Source organism: Gossypium raimondii, chromosome 11, assembly GCF_025698545.1.
Source record: "Gossypium raimondii isolate GPD5lz chromosome 11, ASM2569854v1, whole genome shotgun sequence".
In the NCBI taxonomy this organism is placed as follows: domain Eukaryota; kingdom Viridiplantae; phylum Streptophyta; class Magnoliopsida; order Malvales; family Malvaceae; genus Gossypium; species Gossypium raimondii.
Window position 1 is genome coordinate 2,373,739 of NC_068575.1, and position 26,218 is coordinate 2,399,956.

Genomic DNA, 26,218 nt, shown 5'->3' on the forward strand with positions numbered 1-26,218 from the left:
TAAACAATTAACCCCATGTTTAAAAAGTCTTTAGAAATTATAGTGAAATATGATGTGCTATATATAATTAATACAGTATTTAAAAATCATCGTCAGACATGATGGCTCACCACAAATAATTACTTAAAAAGATATAATGATAAATTTAATTTTAATATTTATATTTTTTATCAATTTGACTTTTATTCTTTTTTTTATTTGAGCTAAATTTAATTATTAACTTTTCAGAAAAAGAGTCAAATTGCTTTTCTTTAACAGAAATTTTATTAGATGTACTATATGTATATAAGTGTCAGGGAAAAATTAATTCGATAGCTTATTGAGTAATTTTTTATGTTCAATTGATCTAGGTAAGTTTTAGTTTCCATATGAGCTTACTAAACATATTATATGCTAGAACACGTCGGTTGGATCGGTCGAAGCTTAAACTATTTTATCGTCAATTTGATAGTTTTTTTTTTTTATCATTTTGAGTGAAGGATTGTGACATGCATATAAACGTTTGGAGTAATCTTTAGTTGTGTAAAAGTCCGATTGAGTTAAATGTGGTACATAATGACTTTGCATGTGGGTTCTTGGCATGATCTTTGTTAGTACATGAATATGAAATATTTGATGGATTTAGAAAGTTGGAATGTGAATGATAAATTGGTTGGTAGGAATAATATATTGGTTGGTTGGCATGTGAATAACATGTTGCAAATTTGAGATTTTTCATAGTTAGGTAGAATTACAAATGCAATTACTATATGTAAATATTTGGAATAAATCATGTAATATAATGATAATTTAAATATTAAAGTCAGTAATAAAATGAAAAATATATTTGAATAGCTATTATTAAGCTAATGAAATTTAGGAAGTGTTGTAGATATAAAATTCTCCCTCAGATAGGGTCTTAGTTTCTTGGTTAAAGGCGAAGGTTTTGAGTAGTGTTGAGTATTTAGGTTCCATAATATTATTCTCAATTTTAGTATTTGTCACTATTTAACTTTTCTTTTTTATCATTGTTTATATTAGTAAAAATATAAACACTAACGCCTTAAGTATTTCCCATATATGTTTATCATGTAAGCTACAAAATATTTGTCATCATCTTATCCACTTTGCTACCTTTTCTCCAACATCACTCACTCTGCCAAAAACAGTTTACAAAATCACCTTGTTTATTACTTCCAACCGCTCAGCCTGAAAATGTCCTCCACGGAGGAAGGAGGCGGCGCCGTCGGAGCAGCTCCCACTGATCAAACAATCACCGACAACAACGATTCCGTGAGCATTGATATGGACGTCCCTCTCAGCGTTGGCGAAGTAGTGAATCTCCGGTCATTAGACGAAGCTTTCGACGGCGACGAAATCGACCTCCGTGCCAAACCATTGATACAAAGAGTTCCATCAACCCTTGGTCGTCACGAAGATTTCAGTAAGTATTTCAAGCCGAAAGTGATCTCAATCGGCCCACTCCACCACGATGATCCCACCTTCCATAAATCCGAGAAGCTCAAGCTCAAATTAGCAGCACTTTTCGTCAAAAAAATTGGCGTCGATAAGGATACCTTGTACAACAACATGAAGACAGAGATCGATGAGTTAAAGAAATGCTATGATCCAAAGGGATTAGAGAACTATAGCAACGATAACGAGAAACTGGCTTGGATTTTCTTCGTTGACGGCTGCGCAATTTTACAAGCAGTTTACAGGCGTTACGGTGATGATGATAATGGTGATGATAATGATGGTAAATTGTTTATTAAAGACGATTTGCTGACATTTGTGTACTCGGATCTGTTCTTGTTGGAAAACCAATTACCTTTTCGTGTTCTTGAATTGCTTACAAGGCCTAGAAAAAATGGCGAAAAGTTCATGAATGCAATCCAAAGGTTCATCGACGAAACTGTTATCATCCCAGGCGAGGACAGGTAATTTAGGGAATTAAATAAATCATCATTTTTGTGCAGTTTATAAATGTTAAAAGGTTTTTATAACTACATAGGTGATGGAATCTATTAGACTCTCTTTTCCATTTGATTAGTTAATTCAGTTTAATTATATAAATTTTTAAAAATATTAAAAATATAAAAAGAAATTTATTCCATTCTTTAATTCAATTGGTATAACTTCAATTTTATTTAATTTTTTATTCAACCAACTTGATTAACAAGTATAGATTGATTTTTAATATTTTTGTATTAACAACAAAAAAGAAAAAAAGAAAAGAGAAAAGAGAAATTGTAGCTTGGCTTCCGACTAACACAGATTTTGGTGTAGGGAATGGTGGTGGAAGCAGCAAAAAGAAGGAGAGCGAATTCACTTATTGCATCTACTACGAGAAAGACTCCTTCTCAGAAAAGTACGAATACGGTGCTGGTGTTTTCTTTGGGAATTCACTCGACACGGATTTGGCAAAGCAGCAGCAAGAAGAAAAAGAACAAAACGGTACCATTCACGCACCATTGGTAACGTAAAAGAGCTTAAAAAGGCCGGGATATGGTTAGAAGCCAGCGAAACAAGTAATTTAACCGACATCAGTTTCAACCATATCTTCTTCTTCGGAAAATTACGGTTACCGCCGATCTCCGTCGATGATTCAACCATGAACTTAATAGCTTACGAAATGTGTCCGGATTTCGACAACGATTTCACCGTCACTTCATATATGTGTTTCCTTGATTTATTGATCGATGAAGCCGAAGATGTTAAAGACCTTAGAGACTCCGGCATACTATACAATGGATTGGGCAGTGATGAAGAAATGGCTAAGCTTTTCAATAAGATGAACACTGATTTGGTTCCTAGTCCGACAATTTACAGTGGGGTTAAAGAGAAAATACATAATCATTGTAAGACTATGTGGATTAATCATGCAGCTCAAGGTTATCATACTTATTTTAGGAGTCCTTGGACGTTTTTAGCATTTTTGGGTGCCATTGCTGCACTTACTCTTACTGCTTTGCAGACTTATTATACCATACATCAACCGAAGTAAGTGTTCTTTACTTGTCTTTTTGTAAACTATTATTAAGCATATGAAATTCATAAGTGTTGTAGATATAAAATTATCCATGGCGTCTTAGCTTCTTGGTTAAGGGGAAGGTTTTAGGTTTTTGAGTATTTAGGTTCTATAATATTATTCTCAATTGTGATGTGCAGGTTCCACTCTCATCACATTTGTATATCACCTGTAGACTTTGTCTTGTTCTTTCTAGATTAATCCAGACATATATTTGTACTTGTATAAATGTTAAACTTAACTCTTGACATTTACCTTTTTTATCAAATTGGCCTTTTTTTTTTTTTCATTTGAGCTAAATTTAGCCATTAACCTTTGAAAAAAGAGTTCATTTGCTTTTCTTTAACAGATATGCTAACTAAAATATTAATTTTTAACGATATTGGTGTCACAACTCGTGTGGCCTTCCATGTGTACTTCATGCTAATATAACAATACTTTTATTATATGTCACATCAATAAATAATTTAAAAATAAGAAATAAATTAAAAAACATATAGATGTGGATTGCCGTTTGAGTTGTCATGTTTAATATTTTAATATTTTAGTCACTATTTTCGTCAAAAATATTAATTTAAATTGATAGTTAAATTCAACTCTTCCAAAAGATAGAAAATTAAATTAAAAAATGAAAATTAAATTGACTATAAGGGTAAATTTGAATTACACCAAAAGTATTTTCCATATGTTTATTATGTAAGCAGTATAAGCCGAATAATTTTTAGGTGGATCGAATGAGATTTTAATTTTTGTAGTCTATATCTTTATAATTTTTAAAAGATTAAATTGAATTTTTATAATTTTATAAGGCCAAAATGTAATTTCACTTTTACTAATTTAAAATTTTAAAAAATATTAAGGGCCTAAATAACAATTTTACATTCCCCTATATTCGCCTCTTTATGTAAGCTATAGAAGATTTGTTATCATCGTAGCCATTTTGCCACCTTTTTTCCAACATCACTCAATCAGCCAAAACAAGTTTTCAAAATCACCTTGTTAATTACTTCGAGCCGGTCAGCCTGAAAATGTCGTCCATGGAGGAAGGAGGCAGCGCCGCCGGAGCAGTTTCCACTAATCAAACAATCATCGACAACAACACCAACAACGATTACGTGGGAATTGATATGTGGTTCACCGACGTCCCTCTCAGCGATGGCGAAGTAGCGAAGCTCCAGTCATTAGACAAAGCTTTTGGTGGCCAACCCACCCTTAGATACAAACCATTAATACAAAAAGTCCCATCAACCCTTCTCCGTAACGAAGATTTCAAGAAGTATTTCAAGCTGAAAGTGATCTCAATCGGCCCACTCCACCACGATGATCTCACCCTCCGTGAATCCAAGGGGCTCAACCTCAAATTAGCAGCACATTTCGTCAAAAAAATTGGCGTCGATAAGAAATCCTTGTACAGAAAAATTAAGAAAGAGATGGATAGCTTGAAGGAATGCTATGATCCACAGGAATTAGAGAAGTATAGAGACGATAACGAGGAACTGGCTTGGATGTTCATCGTTGACGGCTGCGCAAATTTACAAGCAGTTGACATGCGTTACGATAATGATGATGATGATGGTAATTTGTTAATTAAAAATGATTTACTGACATTTTTGTACTCGGATCTGTTCTTGTTGGAAAATCAATTACCTTTTCGTGTTCTTGAATTGCTTACAAGCTTGGGTGATGGCAAAATGTTCATGAATGCAATCCGGAGGTTCATCGATGATACTGTTATCAACCCAGCCGAGAACAGGCTGTTGGTGTTATGAACAACAAGCAAGCTAGTTCAGCTATGACTTGAACAACAAGACTCGTGACTTGGAGAAGAAACAAAGCAGAAATTTGCTTAAGAACAGAACCAAATTGAAAGCAAAGAACAAAACATTAATTCGACAATTTTCTAAAAGATCAATAGTCAAATTTGACACTAGGTAGAGAATTAAATTTAACTAAAAAGAATAAAAATCAAATTGGTAAAATTATAAATATTAAGGGCTAGATTAGATTAATAAAAAGAAAGGGGGACCAAAATGGAAAATATACCATTCACCATAAATGAGGCGGCAAATGTTGATAAAAATCTAAAATTTTATTGTTTAATTATTATTAAATTATTATGTATATAATTATTTTATTATATGGCAATTTATATTAGTTATAAATTAAAAATATTATATTATATTATATGAATAAATCAAAATTTTGCCAAATGGGTGGTGATGATATTGTACACTTGTAAAAAAAATATATGTACATTTGTAATACTTATATTTAATTAGTAAATAGATATTTATTATTTATTATTACTAAGTAAAAGATATTTATTAGATAACTAATAAAAAATTGGATAGTGACAATTGAAATAATGTAAATATATACATTTGTATTATATTTATTTATTTACTTGAAAATTAAGTAAAAGATAGTTATTAATTAAATAATTATATTATAAGATTTTGTATACGATAAACAAATTAAGTGGTGACAAATGTAATGTAAATATGTGTTATTAAAAGATATTTATTATAATTATTATTATCATTATTATCATTATTAACTAATATTATATATATATATATATAAATGAAATGAAATAAAGAAAGAAAGCAAAAGAAAGAATAGCAGAAGCCATTCGAAAACAAGAAGAAAGAAAAGGAAAGAAAAGAAAATGGGGAAAACTAGGGTTTGAAGGTTAAAACTTTAATAGGTAAGTCAATTAAGTCCTTTTACTTAATTTTGATGTTTTAGAAGCTTTAGAACAAGGTTTTGATGAAATTAAGTTGATACTTTGAAAGTTCATAGGTTTATAAGTATAGTTCATGTTGAACAAAAAGATGAATTAGGGATTTAATTGAATGAATTTCAAGTTATATTTGGTAAGGGATTGAATTGTAAAAGAAGCTATAAGTTTTGTGTTTAAAGGACTAAATTGAAAGAAATTTTAAATTATAATTTTATTATGAACATTAGATAGTTAAGTGAAATATGGAAGGAAATTGAATCGAAATGAAGTATGAATTGAATTATAAAAGTAAATGAGTTAATTAGGATTAAATTGGAATTAGGATATAAATTGAATAGAAATTCAATCATTATTATAAATTAGTGCTGTTATTAATAAGTGTAAATTATTATTATTATTTTTGTAGTTACCAAAGAAATCGAGGCATCGGCACCGAAAAGAAAGGAAAAGTTATCGAGGAGTAATCGAACAAATCCGGGTTTGTACTACTATAATTCAAATCTATTTATTATTAATTGTTATATTTGAATTAAAATGCATGGCAAATAAAATTAGGTAAGCAATTGAAATGATGATATTGATTTGAATGAAATTGATTCAAAAATGTTTATGGCTATTGAAATTGAATGTGAACAAATTGGAAATTAAAAGTGATTTAAGTAATTGAATTACGAATTATGTGAATATTTGAAATTATATTGATTGGAAACTAAAAGTGATTTTAATTGAATCAAATTGAATTGAATGAAGAAAATATGTGAGTATTTGAAATGTATATTGATTGAAAAGTAATTAGTGATTTGAATTTGATTGGAAAACTAATTAAAATATGAATTAAATAAAAGTGAATTAATTTATGAATATGTGTGAATATGTGAATTGTGTATTGATTGAAAAGTGGTTTGAATTGAATCGAAATATGATTATATGTGATTATCTGAAATATGTATTGGTATTGAATTGTTTATTGATTAGAAAGTGAAAAATTGATTTTGAAATGAATGAGAATTGAATTGAATGATGAATGTGTATGTACAATTGAATTGTATATTGATTTGAATGAGAAATTGTAATTGAAAAGTGATATTGAATTGGAAATGAAAGTGAATTGAGAATTGAAATACCCTATTATCTAGTCGGGCTAAGTCGGATATAATTGGCATGCCATAGGATTTATAAGAGTCCGGGATATAGCGGCTTTGCGTATTTCAGGCACCTCGTGTGTCATATTAGGCACCTCGTGTGTCATTTCAGGCACTTATGTGTCGTATACTGATCAGGTACTATGTACCGTTTTAGGCACAATATGCCGTACTGGTGTGTTTGGGTTGGAATTCGTGTATCCGTCAAAGTCCGGGTTTGTTAATAAGGTGAATAACTGAAATGAGAAAATTAAATAAATTTGATTGATCGTACTTTTAGAGATATGAGAAAGAAATTATGAGTTGAATTGTGAACGGCATTAAGATGCGAGATTTGAAGCATGAACATAAGGTTCATGAATTTGCTAAAATATCGAATTATTGATTTTGAAATCAGTTGAATAAATGAAATGAAAAAATCAAATGAATTGATGGATTGAGCTATTGAAAGTATGAGAAAGTGAAATTATGAATTGAAATGTGAATTGAAATTGAGATATCGAAATAAGAAGTGAAAATAGAATGAATAGGAAATAATGAAATAGTGTATGAGTTAGTTGGATATAATCTTATGAATTAATTATAATTATTTTATTGAAAAATGTTGGTTTAAATAATTATTGAAAGACTAATGTTGTAAGGTTTTAGATATGGAATAGAATAAATTATTGAATTAGGATATAGAAATGAAATATATGAAATAATAGTTTTATGAAATGGTTATTGATGAAATGCATGAAATGAATATTGATATAATAAGTAGATATATAAATTAAAATAAAGAAAAGCTATTTAAGATACATATTATTAGAATAAATTTAAAGTTTAAATGCATGAATGATTTATTGAAGGTAAAATAGTGGTAAGATTTAATGTGTATATATATTGTTTTTACCTTAAGTATTTGAATTATAGTAATAACACTGGGTGTATACTCATTGTACGATTTGTTTCCTTGCGCAAATTAGGTACATAAATTTTTGAGAGTCGAATTTGAGATTGTAAGCTTTCATCTCATCACATCTTCAAGCAACAACGGGTATGTTTTAAAATTTTGAATAGAATGGCATGTACTTAAAAAAAATTATGTCCCAAGTAGTAGTAATAGATTTAAATATAAATTATTTAAATTTATTATTTGTCTGTTTTTATGTTCAAATATAATAGTAATTAGCCAAGAATTACTTTGGCATCAAATGTAATATTCTTATATTAGGTTCCTTAAGTCAAACATGGTATAGGGGTGTTACAGAAGGAGGCGGCGCCGTCAGAGCTCCCGGTGGAGTAGTTTCCACTGATCAAACAGTCATCAATAACAACACGAACAACAATCCCCTAGAGACGATCATTCCAATACCGGGTACGGACTTCACTCACAGCAATGGCGAATCACGGAATTGCTGGTCATTAGACGAAGCTTTCGAAGGGGACCATCTCGACCCCAAAGCCAAACTATTGACAAAAGAGTCCCAGCAACCCTTCGCCGTGACGAAGATTTCCGGAAATATTTCAAGCCGAAAGTGATCTCAATTGGCCCACTCCACCACGATGATCCCACCCTCCACGAGTCCGAGAAGCTCAAGCTCAATTTAGCAGCAAATTTCGTTAAAAAAATTGGCATCGATAATGATACCAACATGAAGACAGAGCCGGATGGCTTGAAGAAAAGCTATGATCCAAAGGAATTGACGGCTGCGCAATTTTACAAGCAGTTTATATGCGTTACGGCCAAGATTATGATCGTAAGTCGAACGAATTTCATTAAAAACGATTTGCTGACATTTGTGTACTCGGATCTGTTCTTGTTGGAAAACCAATCACCTTTTCGTGTTCCTGAATTGCTTACAAGCTCGGGGGATGGCAAAAAGTTCATGGATTCAATCAAAAGGTTCATCGACGACACTGTTGTCAACCCAGCCGAGATAAAAGAGCCACAATCACATCAGCGGGACAGGTAATTTAAGGAATTTTAAAAAGAATATTTTGTGGAGTTTATAAGTGTTAAAGATTTTTATAACTAGGTGATGGAATCGATTAGATCCTCATTTTCGGTTGAATAGTTCATTCGTTTAAATTATATAGAATCTTAAAAAATATTAAAGTTATATTAAAAATATAAAAAAATCGATTTTACTATTCGATTCAATTTGTCTATCCTTTTCTTCTGGACCAGTATCTTGCTTGATTCTAGACTTACTCATAGATTGGGTCATTTAGCTCGTCCGAGAAATATAAGGGTTTAAGTAAAAATATAGACCTAAAAAATTGACTTAGGCAAAAAAAAATCTAGTTTTGAAAATAGGCCAAGTCTCGGGTAAGACATTTTTGGCCCAACCCTAGCCCGAATCACAAAAGGACAAAAAAATATGTTATTTTTTTATTGTTTTAATGCTAGTTTCTTGTCATTTTCTTCCTATTTTACTACCATTTCACAGTGTCTACTTTAATGTTATTTAAGTATACATATTTTTAAAAAAAATTTAGTTTGTTGGGAAATATTTATTTTAATGTTTTTTAGTATTTTTAATGTATCATATATATTTAAAAATTATATAAAAATATTTAAAAAATTTTAAAAAAATTAAAACGAGTGGGCCAAGCTGAGGCATAAATCTTTTATTGGGTTCAACCTTACCCATGAGCACCTTTACTTAATTCTCTATCCAACTAGCTTGATCAACAAGTTTCGTCTCATTCTCTTTTTTTTTCATTTATTAATTTATAATTTCATCAGTTTTAAAAAGGTTGAACAATTTTTTTTTTCATTTTAAAAGGTTAAAGTGTAATTTTATTATATAAATTTATAATTTAATAATTTAAAAGGATGAAAATATAATTTTCTATTTTTGAGAACGACCTCGCCTGTCCCTTTGTATTGATCCTGTTGAGTGTGCATTTTCAAATCCAACTTTTCAAAATGGTAAAATAAAATTATATTTTACCAAATGTTGTTTGGATTATATTGGATTGAAAATTAATTGAGGTATGAGTTTAAAGAAAGTCATTAGATCGATTGACCTAAGAATCAGGTTGAATTGTAAAAAAAAAAAAAAAACTTATTGAACTAAATAATAAAATCAAAATTTTTAATGATTTATTTAATCAACAAATATGAATATATCGGATCAATTAAACTTATAAATCGATGACTTGACACAGATTTAGCTCTAGAAAATGGTAATGGTGGAAGCTGCAAGTCCAATTCACCTACTGAATCTACTACGAATCTGTTTCAACCGTATCTTCGTTGGAAAATTATGTTTACCGCCAATCGCCGTCAATGATTCAACCATGAACTTGATAGCTTACGAAATGTGTCCGGATTTCAAAAACGATTTCACTGTCACTTCATATATGTGTTTCCTTGATTTATTGATCGATGAAGCCGAAGATGTTAAAGACCTGAGTGGCACCGGCATACTATACAACGGATTGGGGAGTGATGAAGAAGTGGCTAACCTTTTCAATAAGATGAACACTGATTTGGTTCCTAGTCCGATGATTTACGGTGGGGTTAAACGGAAAATACATAATCATTGTAAGAATATGCGGATTAAGCATGCAGCTCTAGCTTATCATACTTATTTTAGGAGTCCTTGGACGTTTTTGGCATTTGTGGGTGCCATTACTGCACTTTTGCTTGGTGCTTTGCAGACTTATTATGCCATACATCAACCAAAGTAAGTGTTGTTTACTAGTCGTTTTGTAAACTCTGTTTTTTGTGAGAATTTTGTTTGACGTATATTTTATTATCATTGAAACATAGGAGCCAAGAGCCCCAACAAAACAGACTTCACATCACAAGACACACTCAAAAGAACTAAACTTGTACCGCATCATCAGGACCATGATACATACACTAAAAACAAAGATAGGTGCCTCTAACAATCTTAAAAGGCGCTTTCTTTATTTATATAATAAAACCCTAAATCGTAATTTTTTTATACCATTCCTTACATCGAAAACAGTCACATACCCACAAACAACAATCTTTCAATGTTAAACTTTAAAACCCTAAAAACTCATTCACAACATCTTCGATTCTTCCATACAACACCAACAATAACCGAGCTTCGTTGTTACATCCATGACCTAAAAAAAATACCCTTATCTTTCTTTTGCATTAATTTTTTTTTTGAACTTCTTTCACATCCTAAATTTTATTTTAACTTAATAATCAATTTTATTTTGGTATGAATTATATTTGAATCAACATATATGACGGTTAGAAATCCTTTATTTTTTCAACCCAATCGCTCTTTTGATTTTAGAAAAAAAGTTATTTTCTTTATCAATATACTGCTTCTTCTACACATTCATGGCTAACCCATAAAGGGAATGCCTAATAATAATAATTAGGACTCAAAAAAAAACCGAGAATTTACTCATGAGAAAAACCTTTACCACATTAGGCACTAATTTCTTTTTAAAGTTTAATTAGATTAGGTAATTATTCAAATTGAGAACAGAAGCTCGTTACTTTTTGTTTCCCTATAATTGGGGCCGTGGAGCTCTATCCATTTATTCACTCGATCCAACTTTAAATTCAATTCACTTTTTTTTTGTTCCGCACCAAAAATTTAAAAACGGTTTTTTTTGGAATGATCCCGAAAAAAAGGATATATAAATATATATATATATATATATATATATATATAATTGTTAGAATTTAGCACAATTTGTCTTGAATTTAATTGAATCATAAATATTAGTTGTATGGAAGTATTACAAAGTCAGCTTGTGTGAGCATTTTACAAAGTCAGGATGTGTGAACAATTCCATTATATAAAGTTAGCTTGTGTGAGCAATTATTACAAAGTCAACTTGTGTGAACAATTCTAATATAAAATCAACTTGTGTGAGAAAGTTCGTTAAAGTGTCAGCAAAATAGTCCCATGTACCTAGGTCTTTTTTACTATAGTTTTATCAGAGGATGATTAAATGGTTGGAAATGGAATTAAATCTTGAATTGAAAAATAAATTGATGAAATTTGATATGTAGATTGCTATGTGATTATGTTTTAAAGGTTGATGGGATTATGATTCAACATTGTATCTAACACTTTTGACTTGCAATGTTGTTACATGTACTATATGTATATAGTGCCAAGGAAAAATTAATTCAATAGCTTATTGAGTAATTTTTTATGTTCAATGGATCTAGGTAAGTTTTAGTTTCCATATGAGCTTACTAAGCATATCATATGCTTATCCCGTTGTTTCTTTTTTTCTTTTAGGTTGTTACCTTGCAGAACACGTCGGTTGGATTGTTCTAAGCTTAAACTATTTTCTCATCAATTTGGTAGTTTATTTTTTATCATTTTGAGTCAAGGATTGCGACATGTATATAAACATTTGTAGTAAACTTTGGTTGTGTAAAAGTTTTGTTGAGTTTAATGTGGTATATAATGACTTTGCATGTGGGTTCTTGGCATGATCTTTGCTATGAAATATTTGATGCATTTAGAAAGTTGGAATGTGATCTATTTAAGTTGGTTTGCATATGATGACTAAAAAAGAAAAATGAAAGAACTAATGTGATGATTGTTTGAAATGGAATGATTCATTATGGCATGATAAAGGTAATGGTAGATGTTTGTATAACTTGTTGATATTTAGTTTAAGTTATTGAAAAGTTGAATACAATTGATGAAATGGTAATATGAATTGCTATGGAATTGAAATGATATGTTTAAACTTACTTAGCATGTCATTTAGAAATGGCACGTAATGTATTTTTCTTGCATAATTCTAGTTGGAGCTTTGAATTAGATACCAAATTGTTTATTTTTGTCAAATATAGGGTTCACATCACGGCTACGAATCTTGACATTGCGACATTGCCAAGTCAGAGAGTCTTGCCGCGACGAGCATAGGCTTTTTGATATGATGTGACATACTGAGATGGTCATGTTGCGATGAGGAAAAGCTGAAGTCGCAGTATCGCTCTAAACTTTTCAAATCTTTACAGTTTGGTCCTAATTCTTGTTCGGACTGCCAAAAAAGTTTTCGTAAGCTCGATTAAAGCTCATAATTAATGTATTACTGTAATTGAATCGTGATTGACGTTTAAATAAAAATTATCTTATCGTAATTCTGACTGTAGTTGCTTTGATAATGACTGTAGCGTTCTGTAGATCGGACCCAATGATCGGATCCAATGAAAAGTGTTACAAGAAGCATGGTTACATGTGAAAGCTTTTAAGTATAATAACTTCAATAAAAAAAAAAGAGGTTGGTTGGCATGCGAATAATATGTTGTTGCAAATTTGAAAATTTTCATGAGGTACAACAATAAATGCAATTAATATATGTAAAGAAGCATGGTTATATGTGAAAGCTTATAAGTATAATAACTTCGATAAAACAAATTGGTTGGCACGTGAATAATAAATTGGTTGGTTGGCATGTGAATAATAAATTGCAAATATGAGATTTTTCATAAGTTGGGTAGAATAACAAATGCAATTACTATATGTAAAGAAGCATGGTTACAATGTTAAATATTTGAATAGCTATTGTTAAGCTAATGAAATTTAAGAAGTGTTGTAGATATAAAATTCTCCCTCCGATAGGGTCTTAGCTTCTTGCTTAACGCAAAGGTTTTGGGTTGTTGAGTATTTAGGTTCTATAACATTATTCTCAATTGTGATGTGTGAGTCTCACACTCATTATATGCGTATATCATATGTGAATTTTGTCTAATTCTTTCTAGATTAATCGAGACATATATTTGTACTTGAACCTATATTATATTTCTATAAGTGAAACTTAAGAAAAGAAGACATAATGATTCAACATTGTATTTAACATTTTCGACTTGAAATGTTGTTACATATACGATATCTACGTGCCATGGAAAAATAAATTTGATAGATTATTCAGTAATTTTTATGTTCAATTAATCTAGGTAAGTTTTAGATTACATATGAGTTTACTAAGCATCTTATATGCTTACCCCATTGTTTTCTTTTTCCTTTTAGGTGTTACATTGTGGAACATGTCGATTGGATCGTTCGAAGCTTACATTATTTTATTGTCAATTTGGTGTTTTTTTTTTTATCATTTGAGTCAAGGATTGCGACATGCGTATAAACGTTTGGAGTAATCTTTGGTTATGTAAAAGTCTTGTTGAGTTAAATGTGGTATATAATGACTCTGCATGTGGGTTCTTGGCATGATCTTTGTTAGTACATGAATATGAAATATTTGATGCATTTAGAAAGTTAGGAATGTGAATAATAAATTGGTTGGTTGGCATGTGAATAAGATGTTGCAAATTTGAGATTTTTCATGAGTTAGGTAGAATAACAAATGCAATTACTATATTTAAAGAAGCATGGTTACAATGTTAAATATTTGGAACTAATCATGTAATATAATGATAATTTAAATGTTAAAGTAAGTAATAATAATTTAAGTAATAAAATGAAAAATATATTTGAATAGCTATTATTAAGCTAATGAAATTTAGGAAGTATTAGTTTCTTGGTTAAGGCGAAGGTTTTGGGTTGTGTTGAGTATTTAGGTTCTATAATATTATTCTTAATTTTAATATTTATTACTATTTTTGTTAAAAATATTAATTTAACTTTTCTTTTTATCATTGACTCTTTCAAAAGAGAATTAAATTTAATTAAAAAATTAAAATTATATTAATAAAAATATAAACACTAAGGGGTAAATTTGAATTACACCTTAAGTATTTCCCATATATGTTTATCATGTAGGCTATAAAATATTTGTCATCATCGTAGCCATTTTGCCACCTTTTCTCCAACATCACTCACTCAGCCAAAAACAGTTTACAAAATCACCTTCTTTATTACTTCCAACCGCTCAGCCTGAAAATGCCGTCCACGGAGGAAGGAGGCGGCGCCGTCGGAGCAGTTTCCACTGATCAAACAATCACCAACAACAACGATTTCGTGAGCATTCGTATTGACTTGCTACGCTGGAAGGGCGAATTAGCGAATCTCGAGTCATTAGTCAAAGCTTCCAACGGCACATGCAATCCATTGATCCGAAAAGTCCCATCAACCCTTAGCCGTAACGAAGATTTCAAGAAGTATTTCAAGCCGAAAGTGATCTCAATCGGCCCACTCCACCACGATGATGGCACCCTCCAAGAATCCAATGATCTCAAGCTCAAATTAGCAGCACATTTCGTCAGAAACATTGACGACAATGAGGAGTACAGCAACATGAAGGCAGAGATCGATGACTTAAAGAAATGCTATGATCCACAGGAATTAGCGAACTATAGCGACGATGACGAGGAACTGGCTTGGATGTTCTTCGTTGACGGCTGCGCAATTTTACAAGCAGTTTATATGCGTTACGGTGATGATATTTCTTCTGAATATGACCGGTTGTTTATTAAAAACGATTTGCTGACATTTGTGTACTCGGATCTGTTATTGTTGGAGAACCAAATACCTTTTCGTGTTCTTGAATTGCTTACAAGCTCGAGTGATGGCGAAAAGTTCATGAATGCAGTCAAAAGGTTCATCGACGACAGTGTTATCACCCCAGCCGAGGACAGGTAATTTAAGGAATTTAAAAATAAATAAAAAAATCATTTTGTCGAGTTTATAAATGTTAAAAGGTTTTTACATTTAATTTTGATTGATTAGTTTATTCGATTCAGTTATATAACTTTTTGAAAATATTAAAGATATATTAAAATATAAAGAAAATCCATTCGATGACTCAATTCATCTAATCTAATCTGGATCAATACTTTGTTCAATTTTCTTTCCAACTAGCCTGACGCTTAAATTTTTCATGTATTGATTTATAAGTTCATATTTTTTTAAAAAGACTGAACAAAATATTTTTTCCAAAGTGTAATTTTATAATATATAAATTTATAATTTAATAATTTTAAAGAATTAAAATGTAATTTTCTATTTTGGAATTACTCTTGCTTGTGATAAATTATTTAATGGACCATTTTCACCACATCATCTATGGTCCCACTCAATTAAAAAGGACACATCAGTTTTATTTAAAAGTTTAGTCCTAATGTATATATGATATGAAAAAAGATGATATATCCTCTTTTAATTTGATAGGATTATTTATGATGAAGACTGTCCATAAAACAAAATTTCCTGTGATTTCCTTTGGTCCTGTTGAGTGTACATTTCTTTAGGAAAAAATTATGATTTCAAATCCAATTTTTAAAATAGAAATTTTATATTTTAATATCTTTAAAATGGTAAAATTTTTGCATTAATAAAATAATAAAAATTGTATTTTAGTTAATATTATTTGAATCGATTTGGATTGGAAATTAATTAAGGTATTAGTCCGAAGGAAATCATTGGACCAATCGACTTGGGAATCTATATGAACAGGTTGAACCAAAAAAAAACTAATTGAATTGGGCAATCAAATCGAAAATTTTTAATAATTGATTTAATTAATCGGATGAATTCGTCAAACCAATTAGACTTATAAATCGATAACTTAACGAGTTGAATTTTGAAAACCTTAAATTTAGCTTGTTAAAAATTTACAATTTCAAATAAGAAATGGGGTAAATTACAGCAACAATCACTCAACTTTGGGGTAGCTGGGAAAACAGTCTTTTTAACCATTTTTGTGGAGTTTATAAATGTTAAAAGGTTTTTATAACTAGATGGGTGATGGAATCTATTAGACTCTCATTTCTAGTTGATAAGTTCATTCAGTTTAATTATATATATAAATTTTTAAAAATATTAAAAATATATAAAAAATCGATTCGATGATTGGATTCAATGGATTTAACTTATTATTCTGGATCAGTACCTTGCTCGATTCTCTATCTAATTAGGCCGATCCACAAGTTTGGTTTGATTTTTAGATTTTTTTTTATGTATTAATTTATAATTTCATCATTTTTCAAAAGTGTTTGAACAATTTTTTATTCATTTTGAGGAGTCAAAGTATAATTTTATTGTATATAAATTTATAATTTAATAATTTTTAAAAGGTTTAAAATGTAATTTAATAATTTAAATAATTTTTTATTAAAATAATAATGATTTGATTCAACCATTGAAAACCTTGATTTTAGCTGGCTCCTGACTAACACAGATTTGGCTCTAGTGAATGGTGGCCGCAGCAAGAAGGAGAGCGAATTCACTTATTGCATCTACTACGAGTAAGACTCCTTTTCAAAAAAGAAAAACCATGGGGGTGGGGAATTCAAAAAAGACTCCTTTTCAAAATAGAAAAACTACGGCGGTGGTGTTTTCCGTTTTGCATTGAACACGAAGATAGAACAGAAGAAAGAACAAAACGGTGCCATTCACACACCATTCATAACGTAAAAGAGCTTAAAAAACTCGGGATATCGTTAAAAGCCAGCGAAACAAGTTGTTTAACCGACATCAGTTTCAACCGTATCTTATTCGTCGGAAAATTATGTTTACCGCCGATCTCCGTCGATGATTCAACCATGAACTTAATAGCTTACGAAATGTGTCCGGATTTCCACAACGATTTCGCCGTCACTTCATATATGTGTTTCCTTGATTTATTGATTGATGAAGCCGAAGATGTTAAAGACCTGAGAGACGCCGGCATACTATACAACAGATTGGGGAGTGATGAAGAAGTGGCTAAGCTTTTCAATAAGATGAACACTGGTTTGGTTCCTAGTCCGATGATTTACAGTGGGGTTAAACGGAAAATACATGATCATTGTAAGACTACGTGGATTAAGCATTTTGCTCAAGGTTATCATACTTATTTTAGGAGTCCTTGGACGTTTTTGGCATTTATGGGTGCCATTACAGCACTTTTGCTTGGTGCTTTGCAGACTTATTATACCATACATCAACAAAAGTAAGTGTTGTTTACTAGTCTTTTTGTAAACTCTTGTTATTTATGAGAATTTTGTAACTCCTAGATGTTGGATTCAATCTATTTAATTTTTTGTGTTTAATGAAATTCTTTTTTTGAAAATAAAATTTAAGAGATTTAATCAAAAATTTTGAGAAAATTAAAGGCAAGTTTTGAAAATTTTCGTCCGTAAGTTGAACTTAGGGACTTTTGATTATTTTAATGTTTAAATATTTTTAATTAAATGTGTCAATTCTAACATGAATCAGAAAATTTAACTAATTAATTCAGTTTGACCATAAAAAGTTAGCAATTTAAACTCATTTATTATTCACCCAAATATAAATTGATTCAAACAAAACATTCATTCAATTCAAAATAATCTGAATAATTTATACTTAAAATAATTTTATTAGTAATGATGCAATCCAAAATTAAAATCCCAAACTTAAAACGATTAAACTTGTGAAACCCGAACGAACTAATTATGTAAGTTTCTTACATGCAGAAGCTTATTTTGTGTGTAATATTTGTTCTGAAATGCTTTTATATATTTTTCTTATATTTTTCTTCTTCAATTTGTGGCAGCTAAGACTCATCCAATCACAAAAATTAAAGGCTGCTTGAAGAGCCCTAAAGGATTCAAGGCATCAAAGCTTTGTATATTATATTTGAGTTTAATTTATTATAAATATTGAATGTTAATAAAATTTTTATACATTTTACCAATGCTCTTTAATTTTGTTTGTATATACAATTTATAGTGTGGGTCAATTTGTCTGACAATGCAGGGTGATTTATCCTAAATACTTACATCACAACAGTAATATGTGTACTTAAAATTTATTTAACCTAAAAATCTATACAGTTGTTAAATTGAGTTTTAATTTAGTTAGCATCAACATTGTTGTTAGTATAGAAGGCTGTGGGTTGAAGCGTGCTCAAGTGCTTTTATTCTTCTATTAAATGTTGGGGAGGAATTGTGAATAGTTCAAACATTGTAGGCGATGAATTCACCACAGTCGGGGCCCAAGTCTCTGTAACTTGATATGGGTAAATCACTGGATTTGAGATCATATTTTCTAGTTTCTAATGATTTTAGAAATTTCTCATCCATCTTTTTTCTATTACGGGACCTAAAATTAAAAAGAAGAAGAAGAAGAACAAAGCAATGGTTAATAACAAAAGTAAGCAAGCAATAAATTCAATCAACTTCTAAAACAGGGTAACTAATATTAGGGATAAAATAATATTTAGCCTTTGAACTTAACAATTTTTTTAATTTAGTCCATGAACTTGAATTCCTTTAAAGAGCGATGGCATGACACTTTAAGATTATATCACGTCATCATTTGAAAATTTTAAAAAACTTAAATAAAATAATAAAAAAAAGGAATGAAAGCGATGATGTAGTACAGACCAAGGTTGAAGGACTAAACTAGGAAAGACTATCAAATTTTCGAATTAATTTAGATAAAAAAGAAGTTCAAAGATCAATGTAGATAAATAACCAAGGCTTCGGCCACCTAAAATGGACATTTATGCTTTGGGTGTTAATACACGGCAAAATTGCATCTCAACCTCCAAAATGATAAAATTTTGATCTAATCCCTTTAAAATATGTAAAATTACAAACCAATATGATTGAATTGTGTAAAGATATAGAATTCAACTTCAAACTTCTAAACTTTTTATAACTTGGTCCCTATTATAAAATATTCAGATAATTAAATATTACTTTATCCCTAATATTAGTACTTAAAAACAATTGATTAGTGCATACCTTTCTTAGATTTCGCTGGCTGCTGCTGTTGTATGCTTGACAATTTGAAGTGATTGTTGCTGAAGTGAGTGTGGCAGTAGCAAATCCTAAGGCCCTTTTCCTTATATAGACTCTAAAAAGTAAATTTCTTAATGTCGTTGTGCTTACTTAGAAGAAAATATTTAAAACGTGACTAATTCTTCAGTAACTGTTGCTACCTTTCTTCTGGACCTGAAGGCCCACTAAAAAGGACAAAAAAAAATTGGTTGGTTGGCATGTGAAATAATATGTGGTTGCAAATTTGAGATTTTTCATGAGTTAGGTTCCATCCTATGTGTTTTATCATCAATGTTGCTTAACATAGGTGCTAAATTTTCAGGCAATTTAGCCATCTCTTCTTTTACTCCTTCCATGTCATTTTGCTTTTCTTCCAATTTGTGAGTTCCCTTGTGGTTTCATCCACTGTCTCTCCAATATATTTGAAAATTCTAATAATTTGGTGGATATGAATAAATTTAGCCAATTTACTCAAGTCATGTGCTTGCAGGTAAGTTTTCATCTTTACTACCCAAATGTGGTAGTTTTCACCAGCAAAAACAGGTGGTGGTGGTGGTGGTGTAAAATTCATTTTGCAGCAAAATAAAAACAACAGCCTCAGTTTCTTTTTCTTCAAGGTTTCTCACAAAAACAACTACCAACAATAAAGGCGCTCAAAGATGACAGGCTTTGTGTACCATTTGTTGGTGTTTTGATAGAAAACAAAGGAGAAGAGAAGCAAGAAAGGGATGCAAAGAGAATTGAACAAAAACTGATTTCATATACATTTTTCATTAAGATAAACATATAAGTTACATTACAGTTTCCTAATACACAACTTCTCCCACTAATAACTTGACTAAAACAAAGCTTAAATTATACACACAAAATGTAGTTGACAGATCAGCTATTACATCACATTGGACATTATTCAAATCATCAACTAATCTTACTAACTTTAAATACAAATTACAAAAAAACTAAAGCTAGTTGCATGTGAACAAATTGTTGTTGCTATACTGGTTGAGCTTCAATGCTTCTCTGCTGTTGCGTTGTAGGCCAAAAGTTCAACAATTTTGGATGAAGTGGAAAGCTAGGGAGCCAAGCTTCTTTCGTTATTAATGAAGTGAAATGCTGAAGGTGTGTCCTTAAAATTTTAGTTTTTGTTATATGCATGCATGAGTCAGTTAAATTTTATTTTTCTCATATTTTTAAAATTTCATATTTTATTTAATTTAATCTCTAAATCCGGAATAGTCATAACTTTCAAAATGAAGTTTTGATTTGAAATCAATTTCAATCACATTTTTTAGAACTCTCTGTTATCTAAAACTATAAAAAACTAGCGTCAAATTTTCAATTTATACAATTTTATCCTTTTGCATAAAACTATCAATTTAAATTTTATAATTTAATTCTTTTCACATCTAACCTTAAAATCTATCCATTTAACATCTATTTATTCAAGAAACTAAAACGGCAACTTTCAAAAACTTTAACAATTTTGCAAATTATTAAATGAGCTAAATAAATCAAGAGTCCATAACCTCAAATATATAAATATTACAAGACAAAAAACTTAAATCGCCTTAGAAATTGAGGAGCGAATGTATGAAAGCTTTCTAGGTTTTTCTGTCTCTCAAATTCAGCAAAGATGATGAAGATGACAATGTTTTCATTTTTCCACTTAATTTGTATATATAGTCTAATTAGAATTTAATTAAACTAGATTGATTAATCATAATCAAGTTTAATTAACTAAATTTAATATTTTTATATCCACTATGATATAATAAAAGATAGTTTAATAGCCCTTTTGGTCCTTTGCTAATTAAAATCTATAGTGATTGGACTTTTATAATTTAGTTCATATACCTTATTTAACTATAAATTCGACAAAATTACTGGACCAAACTTCAATAAACTTTTATACTAGCCTTGTAAGTATTAAATATTAATATTTATGAACCCAGACAACGAAAATGGGGTTTCAAAACTATCTTTTTCGATACCACTGAAAATCAGACTGTTATAGTTCTCGCCATTGCAGTTGATATAGATTAGAATTTTTACTAGTGTAGAGATAAGGACGAAGCCAAAAAAAAATTGAGGGACCTAAATTAAGTTATAAATTTCGATAAGAGTAAAAACACAATTTCATCATTGTATTAGCTAATATCATTATAATTTTTTTAAAGGACTAAATTAAAGCCTTATAATTTTTAAGGGCCAAAGTACAATCTTACCTTTGTAATTTATAATTTTATACAGTTAGGGGGACCAAGGCCCTTGCTTGCCACCTCCCGCCACCGTTGTGCAAAAAATAAATTTGATTGTTTCGATTTATTATTGAAACAATGTATACTGGAATCTTCATTAAAAAAAAAGTTATGTTGGAGTGACAAAATACCAAACTTAGTAACTTGGCAAAGTAAATAAAAGTGATGAGAGTGGTTCCTAGGGTTGAAAAAGGAAAGTAAGAACAAATACCAAACTTAGAAACTTGGCAAAGTACAATTCTCATTTCTATTAATAAAATATATATATATGGATCAATTTAGTCCTATACTATTCCTGTTTAACAGAGTGAATATTCAAAAAGTTATTTTGCCACCTTTTTTCCAACATCACTCAATCAGCCAAAACCAGTTTTCAAAATCACCGTGTTAATTACTTCAAGCCGGTCAGCCTGAAAATGTCGTCCACGGAGGAAGGAGGCGGAGCCGTCGGAGCAGTTTCCACTGATCAAACAATCATCGACAACAACACCAACAACGATTACGTGGGAATTGATATGGACGTCCGTCTCAGCTCTCTCGAAGAAGCGAATCTCCGGTCATTAGACAAAGCTTTGGACGGCGGCCTACGCAAACTCGCTGCCAAACCATCAATACGAAAAGTCCCACCAGCCCTTCGCCGTAACGAAGATTTCAAGAAGTATTTCACGCCGAAAGTGATCTCAATCGGCCCATTCCACTACGGTGATCCCTCCCTCTATCAATCCGAAGAGATCAAGCTCAAATTAGCAGCACATTTCGTCAAAAACATTGGAGTCGATAAGGATTCCTTGTACAGAAACATGAAGAAAGAGATCGATGGCTTGAGGAAATGCTATGATCCACAGGAATTAGAGAAGACTGGCTACGATAACAGGGAACTGGCTTGGATGTTCTTCGTTGACGGCTGCGCAATTTTACAAGCAGTTTACATGCGTTACGATGATGATGATGATGATGATGATGGTAAATTGTTTATTAAAAACGATTTGCTGACATTTGTGTACTCGGATCTGTTCTTGTTGGAAAACCAATTACCTTTTCGTGTTCTTGAGTTGCTTACAAGCCCGAGAAAAAATGGCGAAAAGTTCATGAGTGCAATCCAAAGGTTCATCGACGAAACTGTTATCAACCCAGGCTTGGGCAGGTAATTTAGGGAATTAAATAATGTGGAGTTTATAAATGTTAAAAGCTTTTTATAACTAGATGGGTGATGGAATCTATTAGACTGGTTGATTAGTTCTTTCAGTTTAATTATATAAAATTTTGAAAATATTAAAAATATAAAAAAAAGATTTGATTCTTTGATTCAATTGGTCTAAATTCAACTTTATTCGATTTTTATTCAACCAACCTGATTAACAAGTATAGTCTGATCTTTAATTTTTTTCATGTAGTAATTTATGATTTTTTTAATTGAATAATTATATTTTTAATTTAAGAGCTTATTATAATTTAATAATTTTAAGGGATTAAAATATAAATTTTCATTTCTTGGGAATGACCCTGCCTGTCGGTTTGCATTTATCGTGTTGAGTGTACATTTTTAGAAATGAGAAATTATGATTTCAAATCCAACTTTTCAAAATGGAAAAAGTTTAATATCTTAAAAATGGTAAGATTTTTGTATTAATATAATAATAAAAATTATATTTTAGTTGATTGGATTGAAAATTAATTGAGACATTAATTTTGAAAAATTATTAGACCAACTGATTTAAAAATTTATATGAATAGAGTAAAAAATTAGGTATTTATCGTGTAAAACAAAAATCAAATAATAGAATTCATCATAGGGTTCATCTCCCCTAGGAATTTGGATTTCTACGGATCAAGATACTAAGTGAATAAATCATTTAATTCAGATTCATAATGATAGATGAAGTCTAGGTAAATTCTTTTCGCGACTAAGAGCAACTGACTCTAGGCGAAGTACAATTGTCATTTCTATTAATAAAATATATATAGGGATCAATTTAGTCCTATACTATTACTGTTTAATGAGTGAATATTTAAAAGGTTCTTATGGTTCTATAAATGAAAAATTCTTTTTGGAATTGAATTGCAGTTGCCAAGATATTTTTATACAATAAATGTTACCTCTATTTCAGTTTGAATTTATTTGATTCTTTTAATAATACATGAACTAAATCAATTCATTTAACAATAGAATAACTAATTTAATCCAGTCCTCATAATATAAGTACCTCCCAAGTCCCAAATCCCAACTACTTTAACCTAATTTTAAGTTAAGGTTAACTTGGTTTGAGCCAAATTATAGTTTAATAATTAATTTGTTTACTCATGCTATGCACAATTTTATTGTATGTATATATTAATAAAATTTAATATATTTTTAATATTCTAAATATATTATATGATTTAATGTTGCAAAAGAAAACTATTGAGATAATTAAATTAAAAACCCTTTTCAACTTTGTTACTATTACCAAATTTAGATGATTAAATATTATTTTATCCTAAACATTAGCAATTAAAAATAATTGATTAGTGCACACTTAATTATTTTCTGCTGCACTGATGCGAAATAGTTTGGCTTCGTTCAAAAATAATATTTTTAAATTTAACACTTAATGATTGGTTGACGTGGCGCTAATCTCTTTAATTTCACTCACTTTTATTATTTATTACCTAATAAAGAATATCATTTTATAATTAATACAAATTTTCAAGTTATTTTATAAAAAAACCGCTCAGTGAGAAATAAATTCCAGCTGATACCTTTTTATAATCAAATACGACAATATCCAGTTCTGCTATTCGTAATATAATATCTCTATTTCCCCTCAAATTAGCAGCACATTTTGTCAAAAAAATTGGCGTCGATAAGCATACCTTGTACAACAACATGAAGACAGAATGGCTTGAAAAATGCTTTGATCCAAAGGAATTAGAGAAGTATAGTAACCATAACGAGAAACTGGCTTGGATGTTCTTCGTTGACGGCTGCGCAATTTTTCAAGCAGTTTATATGCGTTACAACCTTGGACATGTCTTCAACCAAAATGAGTTTGTGCAGCAAACCGAGTGATCTATAATTGACATGGCCTAACCTTTTATGTCATAAACTAGCTTTATCATAGGCCTTCATTTCCAACTGATTCACATCTAGCATAAAGCATCTTTCAGTCATAGCAACTGTAACTAAGTATTGACCAAGTGAATCCTCAATAACACAGGAGTTGTTCTTAAAATTGAGTGAATAACCCTTTTCTATTAATTGATCAACACTATGCAGATTTTGGTCTATGTCAGGTACAAAAAGAACATCTGAAATTGTTTTGTTACCTGAATGTGTGTTGATCACACCATTGCCTCTGTCTCTGGCCTCAATGAGGTTTCCATTTCCAATCCTGACTTTGGAAACAAAGCTTCTGTCAAGATCTCTGAATAACCCTTCATCAGATGCCATATGATGAGTACAGCCACTGTCTACTAGCTAGTCTCTTTTGACGTTTCTTGGGGTTGCAAAACAGGATGCAATGAAAACATGCTCCTCCTGAGCTTGAATATCCTCAGCAGCCTGACCTTGATTTTGCTGCTGAGATTGTGCCCTTCCTTTGTTCTTGCAAACCTTTTTAATGTGACCAAACTTCTTGCAGCTCCTATACTGAATGTCAGGCCTGTACTAGCAGTACCTCTCCAAGTGTGTGGACCTTTTGTAGTGAATGCATGGTGGGAACCTTTTCTTCCCTACATCTCTATTTGGTTTCTCCCTTTTGTCAAGCCATGGTTTCTTTCCTTTGTAGCTCGAACCTAAACTTTCCTTGGTTTTTGCTTGGAAAGCTCCTTCAATATGCTCCTCCAGCCTATTGGCCCTTCTTTGCTATAATGCATATAAAGCATTTATCAACTCAAATAGTGAGATGGTTGATAAATCTCTCAAATCCTCTAATGAGGAGATTTTTGTTTCAAATTTTTCAGGAAGGGTTGTAATGACCTTCTCAACAATTCTGCTCTCACTGAATTCATCTCCAAGGAGCCTAATGTTGTTGACTATGGCCATTATCATATTAGAGTATTGCATGATTGTTTCAGACTCTCTCATCTTCAAGTTCTCAAAGTCCTTCTCGAGGTTGATCAACTGCTGTTGCCTAGTCTTGTTTGACCCTAAAAACTCTTCCTTCAGCTTCTCCTAGGCTTGCTTTAGAGTGTTACAAGCCATTATTCGAGTGAAGATCACATTAGACACTCTATTCTGTAAGCATGACACAACTTTGTGCTTCTTAGTAGCTTTATGCTTCTTAGCACACTCTTCACTATGTTGTCTAAATTGTGCAATAATGGGATTGGCCCTTAATAGAGCTAGTTCTGTGTCATTCACAACCACAGTCCACAAGTCATGTGGTTGCAGGTAATCTTTACTGCCCAAATGTGGTAGTTTTCACCTGC

At 30.7% G+C, this 26,218-nt stretch overlaps 3 protein-coding genes across 4 annotated transcripts; all 3 read left to right on the forward strand.

Annotated features, from left to right (window-relative positions):
• Window positions 1–970: 970 nt before the first annotated feature.
• On the forward strand, window positions 971–3,278 carry LOC128034862 (UPF0481 protein At3g47200-like). The gene is made up of 2 exons (XM_052623822.1): window positions 971–1,919; window positions 2,269–3,278. Exons 1-2 carry the CDS (start codon window positions 1,195–1,197, stop codon window positions 2,984–2,986), a joined length of 1,443 nt encoding a protein of 480 aa, XP_052479782.1. The 5' UTR covers window positions 971–1,194; the 3' UTR covers window positions 2,987–3,278.
• Window positions 3,279–3,752: 474 nt separating this feature from the next.
• Window positions 3,753–10,579, forward strand: LOC128034530 (UPF0481 protein At3g47200-like). The gene is made up of 4 exons (XM_052623011.1): window positions 3,753–4,766; window positions 8,235–8,849; window positions 9,069–9,132; window positions 10,067–10,579. The coding sequence occupies exons 1-4, from the start codon at window positions 4,039–4,041 to the stop codon at window positions 10,577–10,579; spliced, it is 1,920 nt and encodes a 639-aa protein (XP_052478971.1). The 5' UTR covers window positions 3,753–4,038.
• A 4,048-nt stretch (window positions 10,580–14,627) lies between these two features.
• Window positions 14,628–18,510, forward strand: LOC128034861 (UPF0481 protein At3g47200-like). Of its 2 annotated transcripts, XM_052623820.1 has the most exons (3): window positions 14,628–15,440; window positions 16,982–17,734; window positions 18,320–18,510. In XM_052623820.1, exons 1-3 carry the CDS (start codon window positions 14,746–14,748, stop codon window positions 18,321–18,323), a joined length of 1,452 nt encoding a protein of 483 aa, XP_052479780.1. In that variant the 5' UTR covers window positions 14,628–14,745; the 3' UTR covers window positions 18,324–18,510. The 2 variants fall into 2 exon arrangements, with proteins under 2 accessions (XP_052479780.1, XP_052479781.1); XM_052623821.1 differs by lacking the exon at window positions 18,320–18,510 and having other exon boundaries at window positions 16,994–17,866.
• The last annotated feature ends 7,708 nt before the right edge of the window (window positions 18,511–26,218 follow it).

Bases quoted from the DNA above. Each gene is read 5' to 3' on its own strand.
- LOC128034862 (XM_052623822.1), top strand. From the start codon at position 1,195: ATGTCCTCCACGGAGGAAGGAGGCGGCGCCGTCGGAGCAGCTCCCACT. The intron at 1,920-2,268 runs GTAATTTAGGGA...ATTTTGGTGTAG, and splicing joins ATCATCCCAGGCGAGGACAG to GGAATGGTGGTGGAAGCAGC.
- LOC128034530 (XM_052623011.1), top strand. From the start codon at position 4,039: ATGTCGTCCATGGAGGAAGGAGGCAGCGCCGCCGGAGCAGTTTCCACT. The intron at 8,850-9,068 runs GTAATTTAAGGA...CTTCTGGACCAG, and splicing joins CAATCACATCAGCGGGACAG to TATCTTGCTTGATTCTAGAC. The intron at 9,133-10,066 runs GTTTAAGTAAAA...ATTTAGCTCTAG, and splicing joins CTCGTCCGAGAAATATAAGG to AAAATGGTAATGGTGGAAGC.
- LOC128034861 (XM_052623820.1), top strand. From the start codon at position 14,746: ATGCCGTCCACGGAGGAAGGAGGCGGCGCCGTCGGAGCAGTTTCCACT. The intron at 15,441-16,981 runs GTAATTTAAGGA...TGACTAACACAG, and splicing joins ATCACCCCAGCCGAGGACAG to ATTTGGCTCTAGTGAATGGT.